At 38.3% G+C, this 22014-nt stretch overlaps 1 protein-coding gene across 1 annotated transcript in view; it reads right to left on the bottom strand.

Annotated features, from left to right (window-relative positions):
- Positions 1 to 4013: 4013 nt before the first annotated feature.
- Positions 4014 to 22014, bottom strand: part of LOC126816016 (sodium-dependent noradrenaline transporter) — a 37084-nt gene continuing 19083 nt past the window's right edge. Inside the window, exons 6-15 of the mRNA XM_050542146.2 lie at positions 20778 to 20912; positions 20494 to 20597; positions 16948 to 17072; positions 16520 to 16632; positions 15720 to 15857; positions 14037 to 14136; positions 13707 to 13807; positions 13024 to 13203; positions 8424 to 8498; positions 4014 to 7216 (exon numbers count right to left, since the gene is read on the bottom strand). Coding sequence (XP_050398103.1) covers positions 7193 to 7216; positions 8424 to 8498; positions 13024 to 13203; positions 13707 to 13807; positions 14037 to 14136; positions 15720 to 15857; positions 16520 to 16632; positions 16948 to 17072; positions 20494 to 20597; positions 20778 to 20912 — 1095 coding nt within the window. The 3' untranslated portion in view covers positions 4014 to 7192. The remainder of the gene's footprint in view (positions 7217 to 8423; positions 8499 to 13023; positions 13204 to 13706; positions 13808 to 14036; positions 14137 to 15719; positions 15858 to 16519; positions 16633 to 16947; positions 17073 to 20493; positions 20598 to 20777; positions 20913 to 22014) is intronic.

The raw sequence follows: 22014 nt of genomic DNA, 5'->3' as shown, positions 1-22014 counted from the left end.
GTGTGCATTTACATGTGATCATCAATCGTAAAAATGACAATCATTCCTATTGGCGGACTAGTGCACCTGTGGACTGGTGAGCATTCGCCCACCAGATACAGGACAGGTTTTGATTGCTTTTTTTAAAGATTGTTCATTGGTGTGCAGTTCCTGCCTGATTGTGTCATTGTTTTAACCCTAGAGCACAAAAGATGGAATTTAAAAACTAGGCATAATTGGCTTTATTTTATAGCTATTATGGGAGGCATTACAGCCAGTGACTTTGGGCAAATCCTTGTCTATATATTATACACCATCCAGCTAGGCCCTGGACCTAAATGTATTTACAGCAAGAAATTTAATTCATAGCTTTCTTTAGCTACTTTATTGTACCTGGGTACCGATTTATCTGCGGCTACAATTGATACACTATTCAAAGCTTTATGCTAGTAAAATTAGGTTCAGTTGCAAATTTTCAACCCTTATTATAACAGTTGGTATGGAAATAAGTAATTATGTTACAAATAGTGAAGAGAGGAACACTGAAATCTTAATCTTATCTTACAGAACAGGTTTTCTTTATTTTCGAGTGACATGAAATCATGTGATTCTGGTTCTGTGGCCATTTTTAAATGAACAGAAATTTCGCACAGCAGTAAGTTGGGTTAATCAGATCATATAATTATGCGGTTAGGTTTCACCTTTATTTCAATGGGAATTGGTGTATTATATGTTAAGCTATGTACAGTACAGTTTAGGATCAGTGTAATTGGAAATTAACTTAGTAACTTAGGACGATCCACTACTGTGGCTGGAGCAAGACGTAAGACATCAGTAGTGGAACCATTTCTAAGATCCCTTATGTAGGCCTACTCCATTACCCGTAAAAGATGTTGAATAACATTGATTATATTTATAAAGTATTTAATACAATAAATAAATGTACAATGTTGAATGTAGTCTTTCTTCTAGAAAAATCAAACATTTGGGCGGAACAATCAAACTATTGGGCGGAACATTACAAACAAAATGATGTTTGTGGACGGTCCTTTCAGCATGGAATGGAACAGTAAAATTATAATGTCAGATCAAACTGCTCAGCTAATTTTCTTCAAAATTTATTTCATCACGACCACAAGGCATTTCACTGTATGATGTTATTGTTAAGCCAGTACTAAGATCCACTGTCTTTCCCTCTTTCGCAGCTCTATAATCTAAAAACATATCTTTAAATGCAACAAAGTCACTAAAAGTCAGTAAAATTTCAAATATTTCACCATCTAATTCTGACTTCCTTTGGATTATTTGCTTAGTAAATTCTAGCATTGAAAAATTTGGAACCCTCATAGTTAATTCATCTTCAAGACATTTTTCTAACACGTTGACATATTCTCTATGGATGTCGGTGTAGATGAACTTATTCTCTTCGGTATCTTCAAATTCTTTATAAAACCTTTCCAAGAAACCATTCTGTAGCGTCTGGAATTTCTCCTCCATAATTATGTCTTCAATATATCCAATAATCATGTCGAACTGTGTATCAACAACATTGGAGTTTGAGCTTTCTGTAAACAGTTCTTCCTGATCTTCGCCTAAAGACAGGCAATGAAAATCTCCAGGAGAGTTTGACATCATCATGTCACCATTACCTTCATTAGCATCGTTGTATTTTGAGGCCATATCAGCTCATTTGAGTTAGCAGACTTGACCGGACGTGGTGTAAATGTTTAAATGAATGCAAAGCAACAAAATGGCCTTTACAATAGGATGCTAGTTACAACTGATCACAATATTATTAGTTGTATTCAAGTCAGCGGGAATTGTTTGCTGAAGCCTTTATTATCCAGTCCGCAATGTGGTCACCTATATATTATTTATTTGTGACGACGGGGTCTATCATGTAACGTGAAAATCGGACAGGATTCAACACGCGTGTTCAATCGGTAAAAACCAAACTGATACGCAGTTAATTTTCGATCGAACGGGTTACAGTCTATGGTGTGCGGAAAAGGTTTGTCTTACGCCCGCTTCCACCGTGGTAATATCAGCCGTTAACATGTATGTACTTCGAAGACTCCACCAAAAATTGATTAAAGCCGAATTTCGCACCAAACCAGTGACAGCCGGGCTAAATCCCGGTGATGAAATACTTAAAAAAAAACTCCATATTTTGGGATCACATAAACTAAAGTATTTATCAATTGGCTAATAGTATAGTCGGGTCACAACCCCCAGATCCGTGACCGTTCGTTTCTCGTTTCTCGTCACACAAGGTTTGACGATGGTTTCTGATAGAAGTGATCGACCCTAATGTACTATGTAGTGTGAAGATATTTGTATATTATGCTACCTCTGAAATCTACGGGTTAAGACAGTGGAGTCGAAAATTCAAAATGACGACCAAAAATGATCTGAAATTGACAGTGACTTACAAACATTGTTGGCGGAATGACCTGTGTAATATATCATTTTATAGGTTTAGTTGGTCACCGGTTTCCGATTAACCTCACTAACGGTTGATCCAATATGACCGCCAAAATCCAAAATGGCGACATACACGTGTGATATAGGCTATCCTTTCAGGGGTTGAGGGGGGCGAGCGAACCATGAATATGCCATTCCAAAGCTGATATAGGGCCTAACTAATTTGAAAAGAGATACTTCACAAACATTAATTAGGATTTTCACGACTATACGGACCTACAAGTCTTAGTGTAATAATAACAACAAAATGCATAAATTGTTCCAGATATCCATTAATATTGTTCTTCAGATATCATACATTATAATGCACTATATAATAATGTATTCCGCAGTATGACTCATTAATCTCAGAAAACATGCATCAAGTATTTTGAGTCATCTATCGGATTGCACACTTAGATTGAGAAGTAATGTTATTCTGGGAGTTATCGCGATCGACTGAGAAGTTGTTTAAACACTGAGACATACGGCATCAGTTTTGTATCATATACTTTCCAGTCACGCACACGAGGCGAGTGTGGATTCTGGAGTCTGTAATGCTGCATAATGTAGGATTGATAGCTTTAGCTCGTTTGACCTTTTCCCATACACTATAACGATCTTGTGGTAAACGCGTGGTACACAATATAAATCGTAGGCCTATGCTTCCAAGTCACTGAATATTTTGGGTTTTATTATTTCAAATATTGTGACTTCCGAATTGGGACCTTTATAGTCTTTTCAGAGTGTATAGTAGGCACTCAAGTTCCAACACATTTAAGATTCAAATAGCAGATACATTACCAAATCTGCGTCTTTTTCATAATGGCTGGATGGATATCTCTGAAACGCGGTAAAGATCACCATAAAATGATAAAGTTAAGTATTAGTCTGAAAGTAGTTGAAGAATTTTGATAAATAATGGCATGAAAGTTACTTAGCTTGCGGTTGTTGAGATTTGCTCAAATGAAATTGCTCGATCACATAGTTTTTGGTGCAGCAAAAGCACTTGATTGAGCAAATTTTGCCCCGTGAACCCTTTAATGGGTTTCAACAAAATTTTGTAGGTACTGTATTTTGATTGAGTGGTGCTTGTCCAGATTCGTTCATTATTTCATTATTTGTTGAAATTTGAATTTATCGCTGCTACCTTTGCTGTAAAAAGTTTATTTCATCTAATTTTACATAATTATATGTTGCTTTTCTCACATTTCTCTGTAGTAGCCCCGATACTTGAGTATTGGATTGGTGGTCGGGGTAAATAATGACCCAAGGATCATCATACTCCAGCATGCCACCGGCATTGACGCCACGAAGGGACATATTTAGACTTCTTGATTCTCCTAAAACTCGTGATGGACTACAGCTAAATTCAGAACTTATTGCCGGGATTATGCAGGAGCAGCTTTTGGTGGAACATTTGGATTTTAAATATTTCAATACAAATTTATCTTTAAAGCTGCTCCTGCATAATGCTGACAATAGGTTATGGATTTATCTGCAATCCATCATGACTTTTAGAAGAATCCCCCCCCCCCTCGCCTCCTTCCTTCAATTCAACGCCTCTGGTCAATTTTATGCCCTTGTTCACAAAGCGTTCTCAGAATTGAGTTAATAATTTACTCACCTTAAAATCACTGTTGATGAGAAATATGTTTGATCCAGAATCACAAAACCTTGCTCGATACATTAAGACAACAAAAGTTTTATAAAGGGCTATATTTTAATTAAAATCGGGCGAACAATTTTTAGTAAATTCTTAACTTAAGTCTGAGAATGCTTTGTGAATTTATCTTTTGAACAATATCACAACTGGAGGTTAACCGCCGTCCCATTATTCAGCATTAGCACGAGACAGAGTATAGCTTACTCTTTCCATACAGCATCACATTATTTTTCAAATATAGTTCCTCATTTCGGAAGTTACTTTACTATTATGTCGATTTGCCTATTTGTTTTATGGATGTTTTGTCTTATTTATCCCTATCAGGATTTATTACTACAGTATTATGGACTGTAATCAATCTGGGACTCCATGAAGAATATACATGTATTAAACTGTAACAAGAATGGTAAAATTGGTACATTATTTTCTATGGTTATGCATATGATATACAACAGACATACATTTTTACCAATAAAAATAAACCAGCCGTTCCCAGGCAAGATACGACCACTTTTTGCAAGAGATGGATAGAGAACAAGCTAAAAAGAAATCCATATTTCGTACAATCAGCGACCATAATCCAGGAAGTTATGGTCTGAAATCAAAACTTTTAAACTAAATGCGTACGAGAGGCGGCCATTTGTACGGCAGTTTTGGTCCGATTTTCACTAAATTCGAACTCAACCATCATTAGGGTGTAACGGTTATATATTCAAACGTTTTTTTTAAAATCGGATAAAAATTGTGACCTCTAGTGGGACCACTAGCTAAAAATGTGATTTTTCGTACAATCAAGGGTCATAATTCAGGAAGCTACGATCCGACATGGTGAATATCGAAAGGACCATCATCTTTGGGTTGTAAACATGTGTTTCAAGTTTCATCAAAATCGAATCAAAATTGTGGCCTCTAGAGGGTCCACAACCTTGATATACCACATATTTACTCTATTTACGTACGAAGGGTGGCCATCATTCGGGTGTAATGGTGATATATTCAGACGTTTTCTTTTTAAATTTGATAAAAACTGTTACTTCTAAAGGGACGACAAGCTTAAAACGTGATTTTCCATACAATTATGGGCTATAATTCAGGAAGTTACCATCCAATATGAGCGAATATCAAAAGGAACCAAGATCGTTGGGTTATAAACATGTATTTCACGATTCATCAAAATCGGATTAAAATTGTGACCTCTAGAGGGTCCACAACCTTGAATAACCATATTTATACACTATTTGCGTACGAGGGGCGACCATTTTGTCCGGCAGTTTTGTCCGATTTTCACGAAATTCGAACTCAATCGTCATTACGGCGTAACAGTGATATATTCGAACGGTTTTGTCAATCGGATAATAATTGTAACCTCTAGAGGGACCACAAGCTAAAAACGCGATTTTTCGTACAATCAGGGGCCATAATTCCGGAAGTTACGATCCGATATGCGCAAATATCGACAGGATCCAAGATCTTTGAGTTATAAACATGTATTCAACTCTCATCAAAATCGGATCAAAATTGTGACCTTTTGAGTGTCCACAAGCTAAAAATGTTATTTTTCGTACAATCAGGGGTCATAATCCATGAATTTTCGATCCGATACATGCCAATATCGAAAGAAACCGAGATCTTTAAGAGATAAACCTATATTTCAAGTTCCGTCAAGAATTGTGACCTGTAGAAGGGGCGGCGACAATATACGTCCACATGAAAATGTGGGCGTATAAAAACTTTAACATTCTATCAATATCATAAATCATGTCTACACTGATTTTACTTATACCTCATCTTACATCTATTGTAACCTACAGCACACTTTTCAAACATTATCTACTATGATAATACATTCACAAAATACATTCAAAATATACAAACAAATTCACACATGAGTATATCATTATATTTATATAAAATATTTACCACTCTGGGGCACTACATATAATTGTACCTGGACTTGTTATTGTGGGTAAGTTTTCAAATTAATTTAATTCCTAATGATAAATGAATGAATTGCTAAATTCACCTTGAATGACTAAGACATGCTCAAGATAGAACTAAGCGAGACTGTATTGTTAGGTCACATAAAGTATAGTACTAACTTCTAAAGGATTATAACATGGTAACAGTTCAGATTTTTAAAGCTATGATACTTTGACCTGTTTTAATCTCCAATCTTCAAAATGGCATACTGAAAATTCGAGTTGTAATTGGATACCACCAAATAAAAAGGTAGATGGAAACAAGGAGAGTCGTGTAAAACGGTAACAACATCACTACGTGACCTACCTAGAAACAATTGGGAATAACTACAACTACTGTTTAATAAGCTAAAAGAAGCCTTACGGAAAGATTCTACCCGATCCCTTTTTGTTAAAAGTAAATGAGCAGCTAAGAAAATTAACATTGAAATAAAAACTTTAAACTTCTAAATTAACGTCAAGTGCACTTCTCACTCAATATTTTAATTTTTTAACAACATTTGACATATTATTATAATCTTTCGATTATCTATGGTTTCGACTATAACTATAGCGACACAATAAATTGAATATATAAAATGGGCAATTATATTGGTTCAAGTGATAATTAATGATGACAATATGCCGATAGTTAAAACGATAAGAATGGTTTTACTCATTCTACACCCTTCTTGATTATATTTGGCTATACCAGATCTACCTGGGTTCGCCGATTGATATGTATAAGGAATGAATTTGTTATTTGCTGAGTGTTTTGCGATATAAAGTCCAATTTTGGTTTAGGCCTACTAATTCCAAATGTTAGAATTCTATAAAAGCGACAGTACGTCTTCTGAAAATAGATTTATCCTTAAGTACACTCACAAACAGGTTTTTTTTTGGGGGGGGGGGGTTATTTTAAAAAACCAACAAAAAACCCAAAGCAACCAAGCTTTAATTACTGGTTAAATCATTGTCTTTCTTGAACGCCCTGTAACTTTCCACCTAAACCTGTATTTCATATACACACACACACACACACCCACACACCCACACACGTAACGGTCCTTAGTATGTGATTATTCCAGAAACTATATTTTATCATCTCTAGTCCAAACCACTTGTTTCAGATTGAGAGCCAGTGCTTTTTCTGGAATAGATTAATAAAAAGCTTAGAAAGTTTAAGAATCCACCGAACGACGAGACGAGTGATTTGATTTGATACACGTGGCGGACCTACATTTCTGGGGCCTCGAAGCTTGAACAGAGCCCTTCGCAACAGCAACAAGTTTTGGATTACCACTGTGATCAATGGGGATGTTACATTGTTCCATGGCAGAAGTTCAAAAGAATTAATACAAAACCCACCTCGTCTATTTCAATAGGAACTTAATTCCTAACTCCTAATTCCTAATATTTCCAGAACACCCATGTACAGTGCAGTAATTATAATATTCCTATTCAGTGTAGTAACTGTCCGACCATTACATTAGACCTAAAGTTTTGAAACAATGTGGACTTGGGCCCTTAAGCACTTTAGGGAGCTAAATCGCCAATATTTGGGACCTAGAAATTGACACAAATGGGTCGAAACGCATCTAATAATGTAATATGAATCTGTATAAACTGATTTACATTCAATCGTTTCTGTTTTTACTCTAATTTCAAATCAGTTATGTTCGGCGAGATACGCCAGAAGTCTCAATCGAATGGCAATCTCTAGCGTCTGGCTATTCCAGTCTAAACCGATAGTATTTATTGCGCATGCTCTCCAGATAAGAATATGTCGCCACCGTTTGACATGACTTGTGGAATATGTCTAGCCTCGTTCTTCGAGTCCCATGTTACAAATGGCGCTGAAACGCATTATTGTACACGATTCGTGTACCAATGGTAAATGTTTATTTTGTCTTAAATATTGGATATCAGAAGCCCATCTTTTTCCTGTAAGATCACAACATCAATGTTGATTTAAATTGACAAATAATTTGTGTTTTCAATGTTCAAGACTTTGGTTGATATTGAGTTAGAGACTTAGCTACTTTAAGCTTAAGCTTCATTAGTTTCATAGTAGATCAACCTTTGCACATAATATGTAAAGCCCAGGGACTTTTGCGGGGGCGGGGATGCCATCAGTTCGGCCAGGCTGGAACACACGTTGAACAATTTGCTTTTATGTATTTACCGGAAGTAGGCCATATGCTTAAGGTGTTGTATTTTATTCCACTTTATTTGATATTAATTCATGTTTTTTTTACATTAATTTAACATTTCATAATATGGTATAATACCATATGCCTGCGTTCATTTATTTTCAACTTTCTTATCATACTTATCATTTTAATGTTTTGGCTTACCTGAAATCTCTTTACATACTTTTTCTCTTTAATTTCCTGGTGCTCCCACTCAGGTGATATACATAGAGAAATTCTCTGAAGTGAAAAATAGACAAGTAACGCATTTAAAATCTTGTACGGACAAGTCTGCCGACGGGAACTAATCTTGGTGAAGCCACTTAGCATGAAGCATCCAATGTTCTTATCATGGGGATAAAATGTAAACTATTTGATCGTGTTGTGATATAAGAGTTAACATTCACATTCACGATTTTTCAGCATTGTTCCATTTGTCAGGGTGCGAGACGGAGGGCCTGGTAAACTGTTTTGATTTGTGGGGAGGTGGGATGGGGGTAGCAGGTGTGCTTGTGTGAAGGGGTGGGGTGGGGATAAAATTGTCGGGAATTGAGTTCACGTTGATTTAAATGATGATTGTCTAAGAGCTTGATGAAACATCTCTAAATATGTTTAAAAGATTCCCATTGTGTGGGGTGGACACCGGAGTGGGTGCCCGTGGGGGAGGGGGGGGGGGTGGCAACATGGATTTTTGTGGACAGAAATCATTTCGTTCATAAATTAGCTGAAATTGGTGTCTCGTTAGCGTTTTCGTTCAAAATATCAAATTATAATGGTACTTTTCAAGAGATCTGGACGTTAAACCCCATTTCTCTTTTTGTCTTCATCAGAAGATTCAAATTCAAAAGTTCATATTAGCCAGATAAATATTTTCTTTGTAGTGGACCAACAGCTCGAATATCCTTTGGATATGCTTCAGAAACCAATTCACATTCGATCCATGCAGCAAAAGACCACGTATACGCCAAGATGGTAATAAAGAAAGGTCTGTTATTTTTTCACCCAGAAAATCTTTTCTTCTTGCCTCATCTGCTGATGTAAGTCGCCTTTCACGATATTTTCTACCTTTGCCCGTCTCATTATCGATCAAAATTTGCATATTTGGATCATCGTTTGCGAAAAGAATGATTGGGATGTCTATTTCGTAAGAGCAAGAACGCAAAATAAAATTTGTTTCAACCTCCATTAATTTGCAATGCGAAGAGGAGTAGGTAAGATATTTTGGTGTCCTCGTGGTTTGTTGTCAGTTCTAGGATATTCTCGATACTTTCAATACTAATCTTGATATTTTTGGATCCAATCAAGATTAGTATTAAAAGTGTCGAGAATATTTCAGCCTATGGTACATGCTTTCAGTGGTAACGACTATCTGTCTTTCTTTTTCACGATAATCCCAACTTTCTAACAATTTTTAAAGAGCTGGGATAGACAAATGATGTTTCCGATGACGTACTTGCTGGTTTAGAAAAAATTGTTTGTAGCTTGTACGGCGAAAACCGACTTACATCAGTAGATGGCACAACAAGAAAGATCTTCTGGAGGAATTTTAATCGTGATGAAAAATAACAAAACTTTCATTCTGTATTATACCATCTTGCCTGAGTAGTCTTTTGCTGCACATTAAACGCAATAATAATGTTGCAACAATAGGGAGACAGGCTGCAAAACCAATGATCGAACAAGATAACCCTGCGATACAAGGCTGGAATGAAGATTTACAATGTGAATGGGTATCTGAAGCATATCCAAAGGATATACGCAGGTTGTTGATCAGCCATCAAGAAGATATCTATCTCGCACATATTGTAAGAATAAACTAATATCTAAACATGTGTTTTTTATGTAAATTTCCAGATCTCTCAAAAAATACCATTATAGTTTAATATTTTGAATGACGATATTGGTACTGAGCCAAAACTCAAGAAAACACTTTTCAGATCAATTTTGAACGAAGTGGTTTCTGTCCCACAAAATACATTTACCCTCCCTCCCCGATACAATGGTGATCTTATGCACATATACTATTCAAAAAAAGTAGGGGATATTTGATTTTGGGGGCATAATACTAAAATATGCAAATGACTACGAAAAAAGTCACTATAGAACCTAACAGAAGAAACATTTCCAGTTACATGTGACGCCCAAACGCACCAATAGCTACCGCATGGAATGCAGGTGATGCTTGGGATCATCATGGGGGTCCAACCCAAGATTTGCACGACTCTGACTTTGAATGTTACAGTCATAGTGACATTGAATTCCAGGGTGGAAACATCAGTTTAATTGTTTTAGTGACCAGAAAACAAATTTTGATATGCGTCGGCTTACCCAAAATGAAAGGTTACGTGCCCTTGGCATGCTACAGATCGGCACAACACAGGCGGTTGTGGCGCGGACGATGAATGTTTCTCAGTCTGTCATAAGCAGGCTATGGTCCAGATACCGTGATACACAATCTGTACAGGACAGACCACGCTCAGGTCGACCAAGGGCGACAACTCAAGCCCAGGATCGATTTATCCGTACCTTGGCCTTGAGAAATCGTGTCATCACAGCAAATCAGATCAGCGCTCGTCTTCAAACAGACACTGGTGTGAGAGTGAGTGGCCAGACGATTCGGAATCGACTGCATAGGGGTCACCTTCGCGCCCGACGTCCTCGCGTGATCCCTTGTTTGAGAGATCATCACATTCAGGCAAGACGTCGTTGGTGTAGGGATCGTCAACACTGGGATAATCGACGCTGGAGCAATGTGATGTTTTCAGATGAGTCAAGGTTCACTGTTGATTTTTTGGACAGACGTAGGAGGGTGTGGCGTCGTCGAAACGAGCGCTTCCAAGACGTTAACGTCATCAGACATGATCGATTTGGGGGTGGTTCTGTTATGGTGTGGGGAGGCATCACTGTTGCTGGAAGAACGGCTTTACATGTTGTTGCAGGGCGTGTTACAGGCCAGTACTACCGGGACAACATCTTGGCAGTCCATGTTGTGCCGTTCGCACGACGTCATGGCCGCCGTTTCATCTTCCAGGATGACAACGCAAGATGTCACAGGGCCAGGATCGTTACAGGTTACCTCCAACAACAGAACATCACCACATTACCTTGGCCAGCACTGAGTCCCGACCTCTCCCCCATCGAGCATGTCTGGGACATGCTTGGACAGAGGTTACGTCAACGTCAACAAAGTCCTGCCAATGTCCAAGAACTTGCTGCTGCGTTGCAACAGGAATGGGACAATCTGGACCAAAATGACCTTAGACGTCTCATTAGGAGTATGCCACGTCGGATCAATGCTTGTTTGGCAAACAGAGGAGGATTTACCCGTTACTGACTTGGTTGTGATGCTGTGGTAACTTTGCTGTTTGACCCCGGCTATCATTTTACCCTTATAATGGTCAGTCTGTGCCTTACTTAGTCTAACGATCATTTGGAATAAATCGATGAATGTGAACTTCATTTCATTTTGTCATTTGTTTCTTCGTCAGTTTCATTAGGTGACTTTAATAACACTTAAAAATCAAATATCCCCTACTTTTTTTGAATAGTATATTTAGAGATGTGCAGTGGAATTAAGAATTAAAAAGTAATGTTTTTACCAAGCTCTAAGAAAATCATCATTTAAATCAACGTGAACTCATTTCATGCCAATTCCCCCCATCCACACACAAACACACCTGCTACCCCCCACCCCACAAATCAAACAGTTGTCCAGGGGCATCATAAACACTTCTTTAGAGATGGACAGTCCTAGAAATTTATTTTTTATTAATATATAACATGATCATCATTTATGTCAACATAATGACACCCCCCCCCCCCTGCCCTCCAAACACGCACACCTACACCTGGTACCCCCACCTCCCACAAATCAAAACAGTTGTCCAGGGGCATCATGAACACTTATATAAAGATGGGCAGACTAGAAATTTATGTTTTGTTAGTATATTATGTCTACATAATGACATTGCCCCCCCCCCCCCCCCCCCCCCCCACGATTGTAGACATTTGACCCCCTAAATCTCGAAAACGCCCCCTCAAACACCTGATCACCACCCAGAAAAACTTGGTTTCATAAATTCACAGATCGGGTGGCGATCCCCCCCCCCCCCCTTCATCCACCGGACTATTATAATAACTAAGAAACTATCTAGTCCAGGTTCAGTACTAGTTGCCATGATTAAAGGGTGTATGGCTATATTCTTTGGAACCATAAATGGGCCTAAAAGCACATATTAATGTAATATGAATGTATGTAAAGTGATTTATATTCAGTTTTTTATTTCTTTTTGTAATTACTAATCAATTATGTTCGAAGAATTACGCAAACAGTCTAAACTGAACGACAATCGTTTACGCTTAATTAGCCCATTCTTCACGTTTTTTAATTATTAATTTACCATTTGTGAATCAGCCATTACTATTTACTGCCGCATTGTAATTTAGGATATCTTTTTTTTTCTTCATTCCTTTTGCGCCCGAAACAATAGGATACACGACTCGTGTATGGATTTTAAACTGTTCATTGTGTCTTAAATATTGGATACTAGGATCCGACATTTTCACGGCAATATAACATTAGGATCCGACATTTTCACGGCAATATAACAACATCAGTATGGATTGAAATGGACCAATATTGAAGTCTAATTTGTATCTTTAATATCGAATATTATGGAACATATTAAGTTTGATACTTAGCTCCTTTAACTTGGATTTTTTTTGTATCTTAAATTTATAACACAAATTAAAATATAGTACTAACCTCTTTGAGACTCCCTGGTGTTGTGATTAGTTTATATACAGCATATGCTGGTATTAATAACATTATAGATAGAGCAATACACCAACCAATAATATTAGCATACAAAGGATAGTTATATGTTTTATCTGATGACGTATAAGATAATGGTACATAATCTATAATACTTGTTATAACTAGAATCTGAAATAAATACATTAAAGAATCTAAGCCTCTTTGGTTTATGTTAAAATACCGTATTGAACTGGGTTGATTTGGCACGTTATTTTGATTATAGTGATGGGACAAGCTTTATAGATTGCATTTTTGTTGCCAAAGATTAAACAGAAGACGGCTTGTTTATTAATATTTTTAAAATTTTGGCTTACTATCTCTACAGTCAAACACAGAATCGGCTTTATCTATGGACAGATTTTTTATAAAAAAAAAAAACAAACAAAAAAAAAACTCCACAAAACAACGAGTGAAATCGAAAAAAGAATTTTTGACACAAAACAAGCATTGATCAATTATTTGGATATTATACTGATCGAGAGTTCTCTGATGAAAATATTTTTACACGTTAACGATACCAAAATGTAGATCTATTTGGATGATAATGACTATTTACGATTACATAGACAGTCACATCTTTTCGTAAAAAAACAACAATTTTTCATTTTTGTCATTATTACAAAACATCTTACCAATAGCAAAATTGGACTAATAAACTTCCAGCATATTCTCCAATATAAACCTGGGCGACGACCCGTCATTTGTTCTAGATCCGAACTAAACTGTTCAATACCTGCAAAATAATCACCCAAACCAGTTTCATATCAGTCAAATAAAAGTAGACGTTATTCATTACATTGTATACAATTTATTTGATACAATCCACAATACTTTTAGAATTTCGAACATTGGTTGATACGCATCTAGTCTTGTCACAGAAATTGTGTTGTTTATTGTTAATTTCGGGTTCACATAAAACGTATAAGAGATACCGTATATTATTAGCGAAAGGTGAATTTTACCATAAAACCAGGAAACTGCTATTACTTGTGACATCACAGCAAACAGTATGGAAGTACCAGCTGCAAAATTATCTAAGATGTTGAACACATATGCACCACCCTGTAAAAGAAACAGTCTAAACAATTCTAAACTTTGGTAAACTGTACATCTTCAAATTATGGTTAGCTTTAGGTTAATTTTATGTGGATTAAGACGAAACGTCACTGCCCTGGCTAAGCTTAAACACATTGCATGCGTAACGAATTGCAACCTTTTTACCACGGCCCCGCGTTAGGCAGAACGTTTATCGACCACCAACGCAATTTGATTGTGATAGTTCATAAAACAGTGCAATTTGAGGTTGCTTTGGAGAACCTATTAAAGTTATAGCTCATTCACATAACAATAAGTCAATAAGTTCATAGAAGTGGATATAAAACAACCCAATGGTTGTGATATTGATTTTATTTTTCAATATAATCTCCCTGGACCTCGATGCACTTTGCCCATTTGTCTTCGAGACTGTCTATGCCCTTGCGGTAGAAGTGTTCTGACTGGCCCCTCCTCCACGCCTCAGTAGCTGCCTTGAGTTCATCATCATCGCCAAATCTTGTACCACGCAAGTGTGATTTCAAATTGCGAAACAGATAGTCGTTTGGGGCCAGATCTGGACTTTAGGGGGGGGGGGGGTTAAGTTGTTCAAAGCCACATTGTTGAAGTGCAGCCTGTGCAATACGATTCTTGTGCACTGGAGCGTTGTCATGAAGAAGCATAACTCCAGCAGTCAACATGCGGCACCTCTTCTTCTTGATCGCCGTTCTCAATTGCTTCAACAAGTCAGCATAGTAGGCTCCTGTTATTGTAGTATTAGGTGGTTTATAGTCTATAAGTATCACGCCCCTTGAATCCCAGAAAATGGTCGCCATGTCTTGCCAGCATAAGGCTGAGTTCTGAACTTCTTGGATGCAGGAGAGTGCTTATGCTTCCATTGCATGGATTCTGGCTTGGTGTCAGGATCCCAGTGATGAATCCACGTTTCATCCCCTGTAACCAGACAGGCCTGAAAGTTATCGGGATCAGCATTGTAGATGTCCAAGAGCTCACGACTGGATTCAACTCTCTGGTGTCGATATTGTGCATTTATGTTTCGTGGCACCCATCTTGCAGACACCTTGGATATGTGCAAGTGCTCATGAATTATGGTGCAAACACTTCCATGAGAAATGCCACACTCTGAAGATATCTCGTCCACCTTTATTCTACGATCGGACATGATTAAACCCTGAACGCGTGCAACTATATCATCTGTAATGGCTTCAACAGGCCTTCCTGGCCATGGGTCATCGCCCAAGGACCAGCGACCCTGCTTAAACTCAGCTGACCATTTTGCAACAGTAGAATATTGAGGGGCTTCCTTCCCATACACACTGGTCATACGTTTATGTATTTCGGTCGCATTCACCCCTTCTTTCGTGAGAAACCTGATAACCGCACGATGCTCAGTTTTAGAACTTTCCATGATTACAGGTGGGTACCTGTGTTCAATAGGCCGTAAATCCCAAGTAAATGATCTGGAAGGGTTGTTTATGGATTAAACTGTCGTCAGATGATCTATATCAATAATGACATCAACGATGATGCCTTTAGGGGTGTATCAATATTCAATTCTATGAACTTATTGACTTACCCTCGTATAAACATACCTCAGTAAGACATGGAAGAGAGAAAATAAATGCTGAACTAACGACACAGAATGTTAAAATTTCTCGAGAATAACGATGTTTCATTTTGTTTTTAAGCTCATCGTTTAATCCTGTTAATGGAGATTCTAGACCACCAAACTGAAAATAAATATCAATGCAGTATGAATGTGATTAAGGAATATTGATAACTAAACTGATATCTACAGATATATCCTTAAATATCTCTTACTATAAATTAGTCACTTTGCTTACTGTTGTGTAGATATAAAAGATAGCCACACCTGCACCTTATCCGAAAGGAAAACTTGGATGTCGAGCAAATTAGATAAGGATGTAGGATCCTTGAAGGAATCTAATCTCTAGGGTTCATCCTCTTATGACCCCAATGCTTACAACCAAAAATGTAGCCTCTTTTGCGTTCACAAGGTTTTCGGCAAAAGGGGGAGTGGGGAACTCCGAAACAGAAAGTCACAGAACGCTGAATATCGATAGGGTTTGTGCTTCACACGAAATTTGAAAATAATCCGTATAAAACTGTTCATAAGGTAGGGGGGGGGGGGGGTAACCCCGAAACAGAATGTCGCAGTATGTGGAAAATCGATAGGGTTCGTCCTCTCATGGTGCTTCACTCCAAATGTGACGGAATCCAACCAAAAATTGTAGTCTTTATCGCATTCACAAGCCACTTGTTGGCGGACATACTACGCCCTCACTAAAATGTGGGCGTATAAAACAAAGTAGACGCTACTTTTAATAAGATTGGAAAACGGATTTAGCAAATAATCGTAATATGTACTTACAGCACTATCTAAACCTAATGTTATTAACATAAGGAAGAAGATCATGGACCAGAAAACTGAACCAGGTAATGTACCAACAGCTTCTGGATATACTATAAATACTAAACCTGGACCTGAAAAAAAAACACATTGAAGTTTAAATACTACACTGCTTATTTCTTTTCATAACATAACATAGTCCACATCCGTAATCCTAATCTCAACGGAGTAAACATCTCATAATTTATAGGCTAACCCTTCGGTACGCATGCATCCCAGGTATAAACTAAAAATTTAGAAATGCCGATTGGCATAACCCTCCCAAGTTCAAAACAATGTTAGGAAAATTAGATTCTTTCTATTTCTTGTATATTTAAATCTGATTATCACCCTTCACTGCCTCGCATCTAATAGGTCTATCAGATAATTTAGTTTAATAAGACATTTACCTTCAGTTGCAACTTGATCAATTCCTTTCTGTGACGTAAGTGACATATAACCAAGATAGGCAAATATAACAATTCCAGAAAATACACTGGTAAAACAGTTTACTGCCATAGTTATAATACAATCACTGTAATAATGAAAAGGAAATGATAATAACTAAATACAGTTGTAAACTACTACACGATTATACTGCGACGCAATAGATTTCGAGGAATTATCATGGCCTCATCACACCTCCCCCTTTACAATGGAGAAAGGTTCACAATTTCATAGTGAACTGTCTACGATCATGAATTCTTTGAGGTCCTGAATCATAAATACAAATGATATTAAACCTATTATATACATGACTTACCAAGGTCAACTAACGATATAATCCCATTTACACTTAAATTTTACTCCAGACAGATTGTCTGCAATAATATTGTCTCTTACTTTTACGTGCTAAATATTCAGACTGTAATGTTGCAAAATCAGGCTCTATCGAAAGGACCTTTGGTTTTGATTGTGTGGTAACGGCTCTATGGCGCCCTGGGACTGGCGGTGACATGAAGTAGGTGTGGACTGCTTTATATCTAACCCTGTCACTATTTATTGTTTGAACACGTTAGACATGAAATTGATTCCCTGGTCTGACTGAATTTCTTGGCAGAAACCATATCTTGTGAAAAACTGACCAAGTGCATTCACAATACGAGGTGCTGTAATCCATTTCATAGGTAATGCCTCCAGATACCGGGCAGCTGTATCCATGATCCCGAAAAGGTACTAGTACCCAGTCTTAATCCTAGGCAGGCTACCAACACAATCGATCATTATATCTGAAAATGGTTCTCCAAACGCTGGAAGGGTACGAGTGGGGCAGGCTTGATTGCAGCCGTCTGAGGTTTACCCATCCTTTGACAGTATCACACGTGTTACAATAGTCAGAGATATCCCTCTGGACACTAGGCCAGTAGAAATACTTTGTTGTTCCCTGTCTAGTTTTGCGTAAACCAAATTGTCCGGCCACGTGTATTTCATGGGGTAATCGCATTATTTCTGTAGGATAGCACTTTAGTTACGACGATTTGATTAAACACGGCCCATTCCTCGTCGACGGGGCGATCGGATGGTCGCCATTTCTTCATCAGGACACCCGATTTTAACTAGTAACATGATGGGACATTTTTTATCTCTCGTTCAGAAAGAATCTCGGATCTCAAGGCATTGATTTCAGGATCTCAGCAATGATGCTTAAATATCGACTTCCTGCTCGTTTTCAAATCGCCAGACCCAGCAGCATCTAGTACCTCACCAGCCATGAACGTTTAAGAGAGACACACTCCCGTTTCCTCCGCAGGTTGCTCGGACGTATCCCCGTCAGCTTTAGCTTTCTTTGGATGAGCACGTGTCATGACGCAGCAGGGATAGATTATGTCGGAATTCTGACCATCGTCCATTACTGGTTTCAATACAACAATAGCATCGGGTGAAACCGCTCCGCCCGCGAAGAAGTCATTTCCGAGTAACAATTCTATCCCATTTGAATATGGCAGAGTGTCGACAAGGTCAAATTCAATTTCTCCCGTCACGAATTGACATTCCAGATGGAGTTTTACCAGTGGGACTAGAGTCAACTTATTACCGACTCCGCGAATAATCACGCTCCTCTAGCTCAATTCGTTCGGAAACAGTGACCTCAAAACCAAAGACTGCCCAGACCCGGTGTCGCGTAGTGTCTTGACACTTTTATGCGTACAGCCACTATCGGGCGAGATTTCACTGGTCAAAATTAACTTCTCTTGGGTCTCCACCACCTCAGGCCCGTAACTAGAGGGGGGCGCAGGGGGGGGGGGGGGGCTTTGCTGCAAAAAGTTTCGCCCCCCCCCCCCGTGAAAAAATTTTCAACCACCTTCAGAGTTTCAGTCTCTTCCGCGGATCTCACTTCCTGGTTTCTGATAGCGTGACGCTCTCTAGGCAACACATTTGTAGCTCAGATCAGCTTGAAACCTTCTCTACGTGGCCTAACTTACCACAATGGGTGCATTTTAGGATCCTTCTATTGGGCGCGTCTGAGGACGTTCGGATGATGGTCAAACGATCTACTGCTATCGGGGTGGCCGTTCGGGGCTTGTTTCCGGCCATTAGTAATTTCGTATTGATCGGCTCATTTTCAAATGATTTTTTATCCCTAGGGGCTCTGTACCATTGGTCAAATGTTTTCTCCAGCTAATAAGCGAATTCGACATGTGTCCGTCGGTCATCATGGAACCTTTTTAAAGGGCCACAAAGACATCTTGAGCTTTGCCCAGCAAATTGCTCTGAATTAGAATTGGCCAGAATTCGGTCGGCCATTCCTCACATCTTGGCCACTTTCTAAAAGTTCAAGAAGAAACTTTCCCCATCATGTTCATTGAATTTAGGCACGCAGTGAAGTTCTGACCTCGGACTCCCTGGCATTATTACTATTTCTAGAGGCCACTTCTAATTCTGGTCTCTTCATCTCCAACTCGTGGGCCATTCTTTTTCCCTCTATTCCCATTGCCCTTTCTCGGGCCCTTGTTTCCAACTCGTGGGCCATTTCCCTTTCCATTTTCCTAAAATCCGCTTCAATTCTCAACTTTTCTATTTCCAAGACAACTGGTTGTGTGAGACCTCCCGGCTGTGCTTTATCCTTTTTAGACTCCGATTCTACTATCACATGTCCCAAGAGAGCCACAATAAGCTGGACTGGTATTCAGTCCAATTTTACCAGTATTCGGTTGAAGTCTTCTTTGCTCTCGGTGCTTCTACTGCTTTGAAGTAGTAGTTTGTAAACAGTTCTTTACGAATTCCTTCTCGGCGTTGCCGTAGCCCGTAGTTATTCCAAAGTTAGCAGAATTACACAGGACCTTGATGACCCAAAACTAACAGGATGAATATTCCTTGAATGGGTATAACCCGACCTGGTAAGAATCCACAACAATAATCCTAAACTTGGATAACAACAGAGAGATAATTTCTCTCAAAACAGCACAATAAGTGAAACAGCACGATCGAGAATACAAACCACGTGGGTCAAACGTTAGTGCTATAAGAAGTGCTAAGAAAATTCTTCCCTTGGACTGGTCTGGTCCGGCTTATATAGTTTAAGGAATTTTTTAGAACTTTCTGGAACCTTCCAACTTATTCTAGAACCTTCCAACTTGTTCTAGAACCTTCCAGGGCCATTTAATTATTTCTAAACACTGTTTCCAGAGGTTTCCATACTTTCTAGAAGTTTCCAATTGACGATTCAAGAAAGTTTGATCGTCTAAAATGGTAATAAACGATAGATTTGGTTGAATTATCATGACGTCATCACAACATGCACTGGTAAAACAGGTGTTTCCCGTAATACACCATTAGTTATAACAACAAAACAGCATTGACGTCCATGTTATCATTTAAATTTTCCATCGATAATTGTTGCCTGGGAAACGTAATATTTTGAAATAAAACAACAATTATGTCATCCAAAGATAAAACAATTAACATAAAGCAATACTAATATATATATAGTTAATATGTATATAAGTAATACCTACCTATAACAGTTATTAGTAAATTTATTATAACTAGAATACGCGATATGGGTACCAAATCCTGCACCTACAGAGAACATCACTTGTACTGCGGCATCAATCCATACCTACAAAATAAAAAATCCTTATAATACAGCATCAGTATTTATATATATATTTAGTATCTGCGAACTTACAGCAGATATTTATGATACTTGTTTGAACTTTCCTTTGCTCTTTACAAGATAAGGTATGGACAGTACAACTTGCTTAATATATACATGTATATTAAAGTTGTCATAACCTACCTGAGGATTATTCAATCTAGATAAGTTTGGTTTTATAAAATATTCAATTCCTTCTACAGCTCCTGGCAGCATTACACCTTGTATTAGTAATATGGCTAATATAATATATGGTAATGTAGCTGTTACCCATACCACCTATAATATAACATACACCTTGTAATAATGTATGACACATCAAGTAAAATAATTTGGTCAATTTCCAAATACATGTAGCTGTTACCCATACCACCAATAATATAAAACACCACTCAGAAAATTAGATACACAGAGAAAAATTTGAACATAGTACTAGAGGTTAATCAGATATGTTAGCTATTTTAGGTTATGGAAGCTATCCAGTCTTACTGAACTGCCTCGAAGAAACACTGAACTAGCAAAGAAAGACAAAAACTGAAGTGTGATTCTGTCAAGTTCATGACTAGAGGGGGGAGAGTGGGCGAAACTAAGTCCAAAAAATTATGGCTGGTACCATCTGGTGTAGCCTCCGCCAGGGTTAAACTTTCCTCTTCATTGACTGAATGAGACGTTGGATCTTAGCCGCGTTAGTCTGTTACCTCCCTAAGTGCCTGCTCCAAATCGTCAAGATTCTGCACTAATGGATCCCATCTGATAGATTATGAATCCAAGAATATCCCAAATATGATCGATTAGATTTAAGTAAAGGCTTCTGGATGGGCAAAGTAATGTAGCAACGGACTCCTGGCGCAGAAAATCAAAAACGGTACACGAGCGGTGTGGTCTAGCGTTGTCTTCCAAAACGATTGGCTTTGTGAGAAGAGGACGATTGTTAAAGTGGAATACTGCAACCCTGTCCAGGATCTCTCTTTGGTATTGTTGCTCACTGAGATTATCTCTAACTGGTACCAGTGGAAGACAGTCATATGAAATGCCTCCTCATCTGATAGAGTCGCCCACGAATGGAACCTGCTCTAGGATATTTTTCTGTGCATATACCATGTTCCTGCGTCACCCTACCCGTACTCTACCATCCGTTATGACGCCATGTTCCAAGGATGCTCGGTACCATGCTAGTCGTGAAGCCTTATGGTTGAGCGACAAGAGAGATCGTCTGAGCTGTTTACCAACAAATCTGTAGGATACGGGCGGCGAGGTAACCATTTTCGTTTCAACATAGTGCTGGATCTTTTCTTGTAAACGTAATGCGATGCCAACCAAAACGTTTAAAATCCAATGCGTCATTAGTTTGTTGATGTTTTCGCAATAATCGGCTAATGGT

This window comes from Patella vulgata, chromosome 3 (genome assembly GCF_932274485.2).
Source record: "Patella vulgata chromosome 3, xgPatVulg1.2, whole genome shotgun sequence".
NCBI lineage: Eukaryota > Metazoa > Mollusca > Gastropoda > Patellidae > Patella > Patella vulgata.
Note: the sequence above shows the minus strand (reverse complement) of the source record. Positions and strands in the feature narration are given on the sequence as shown.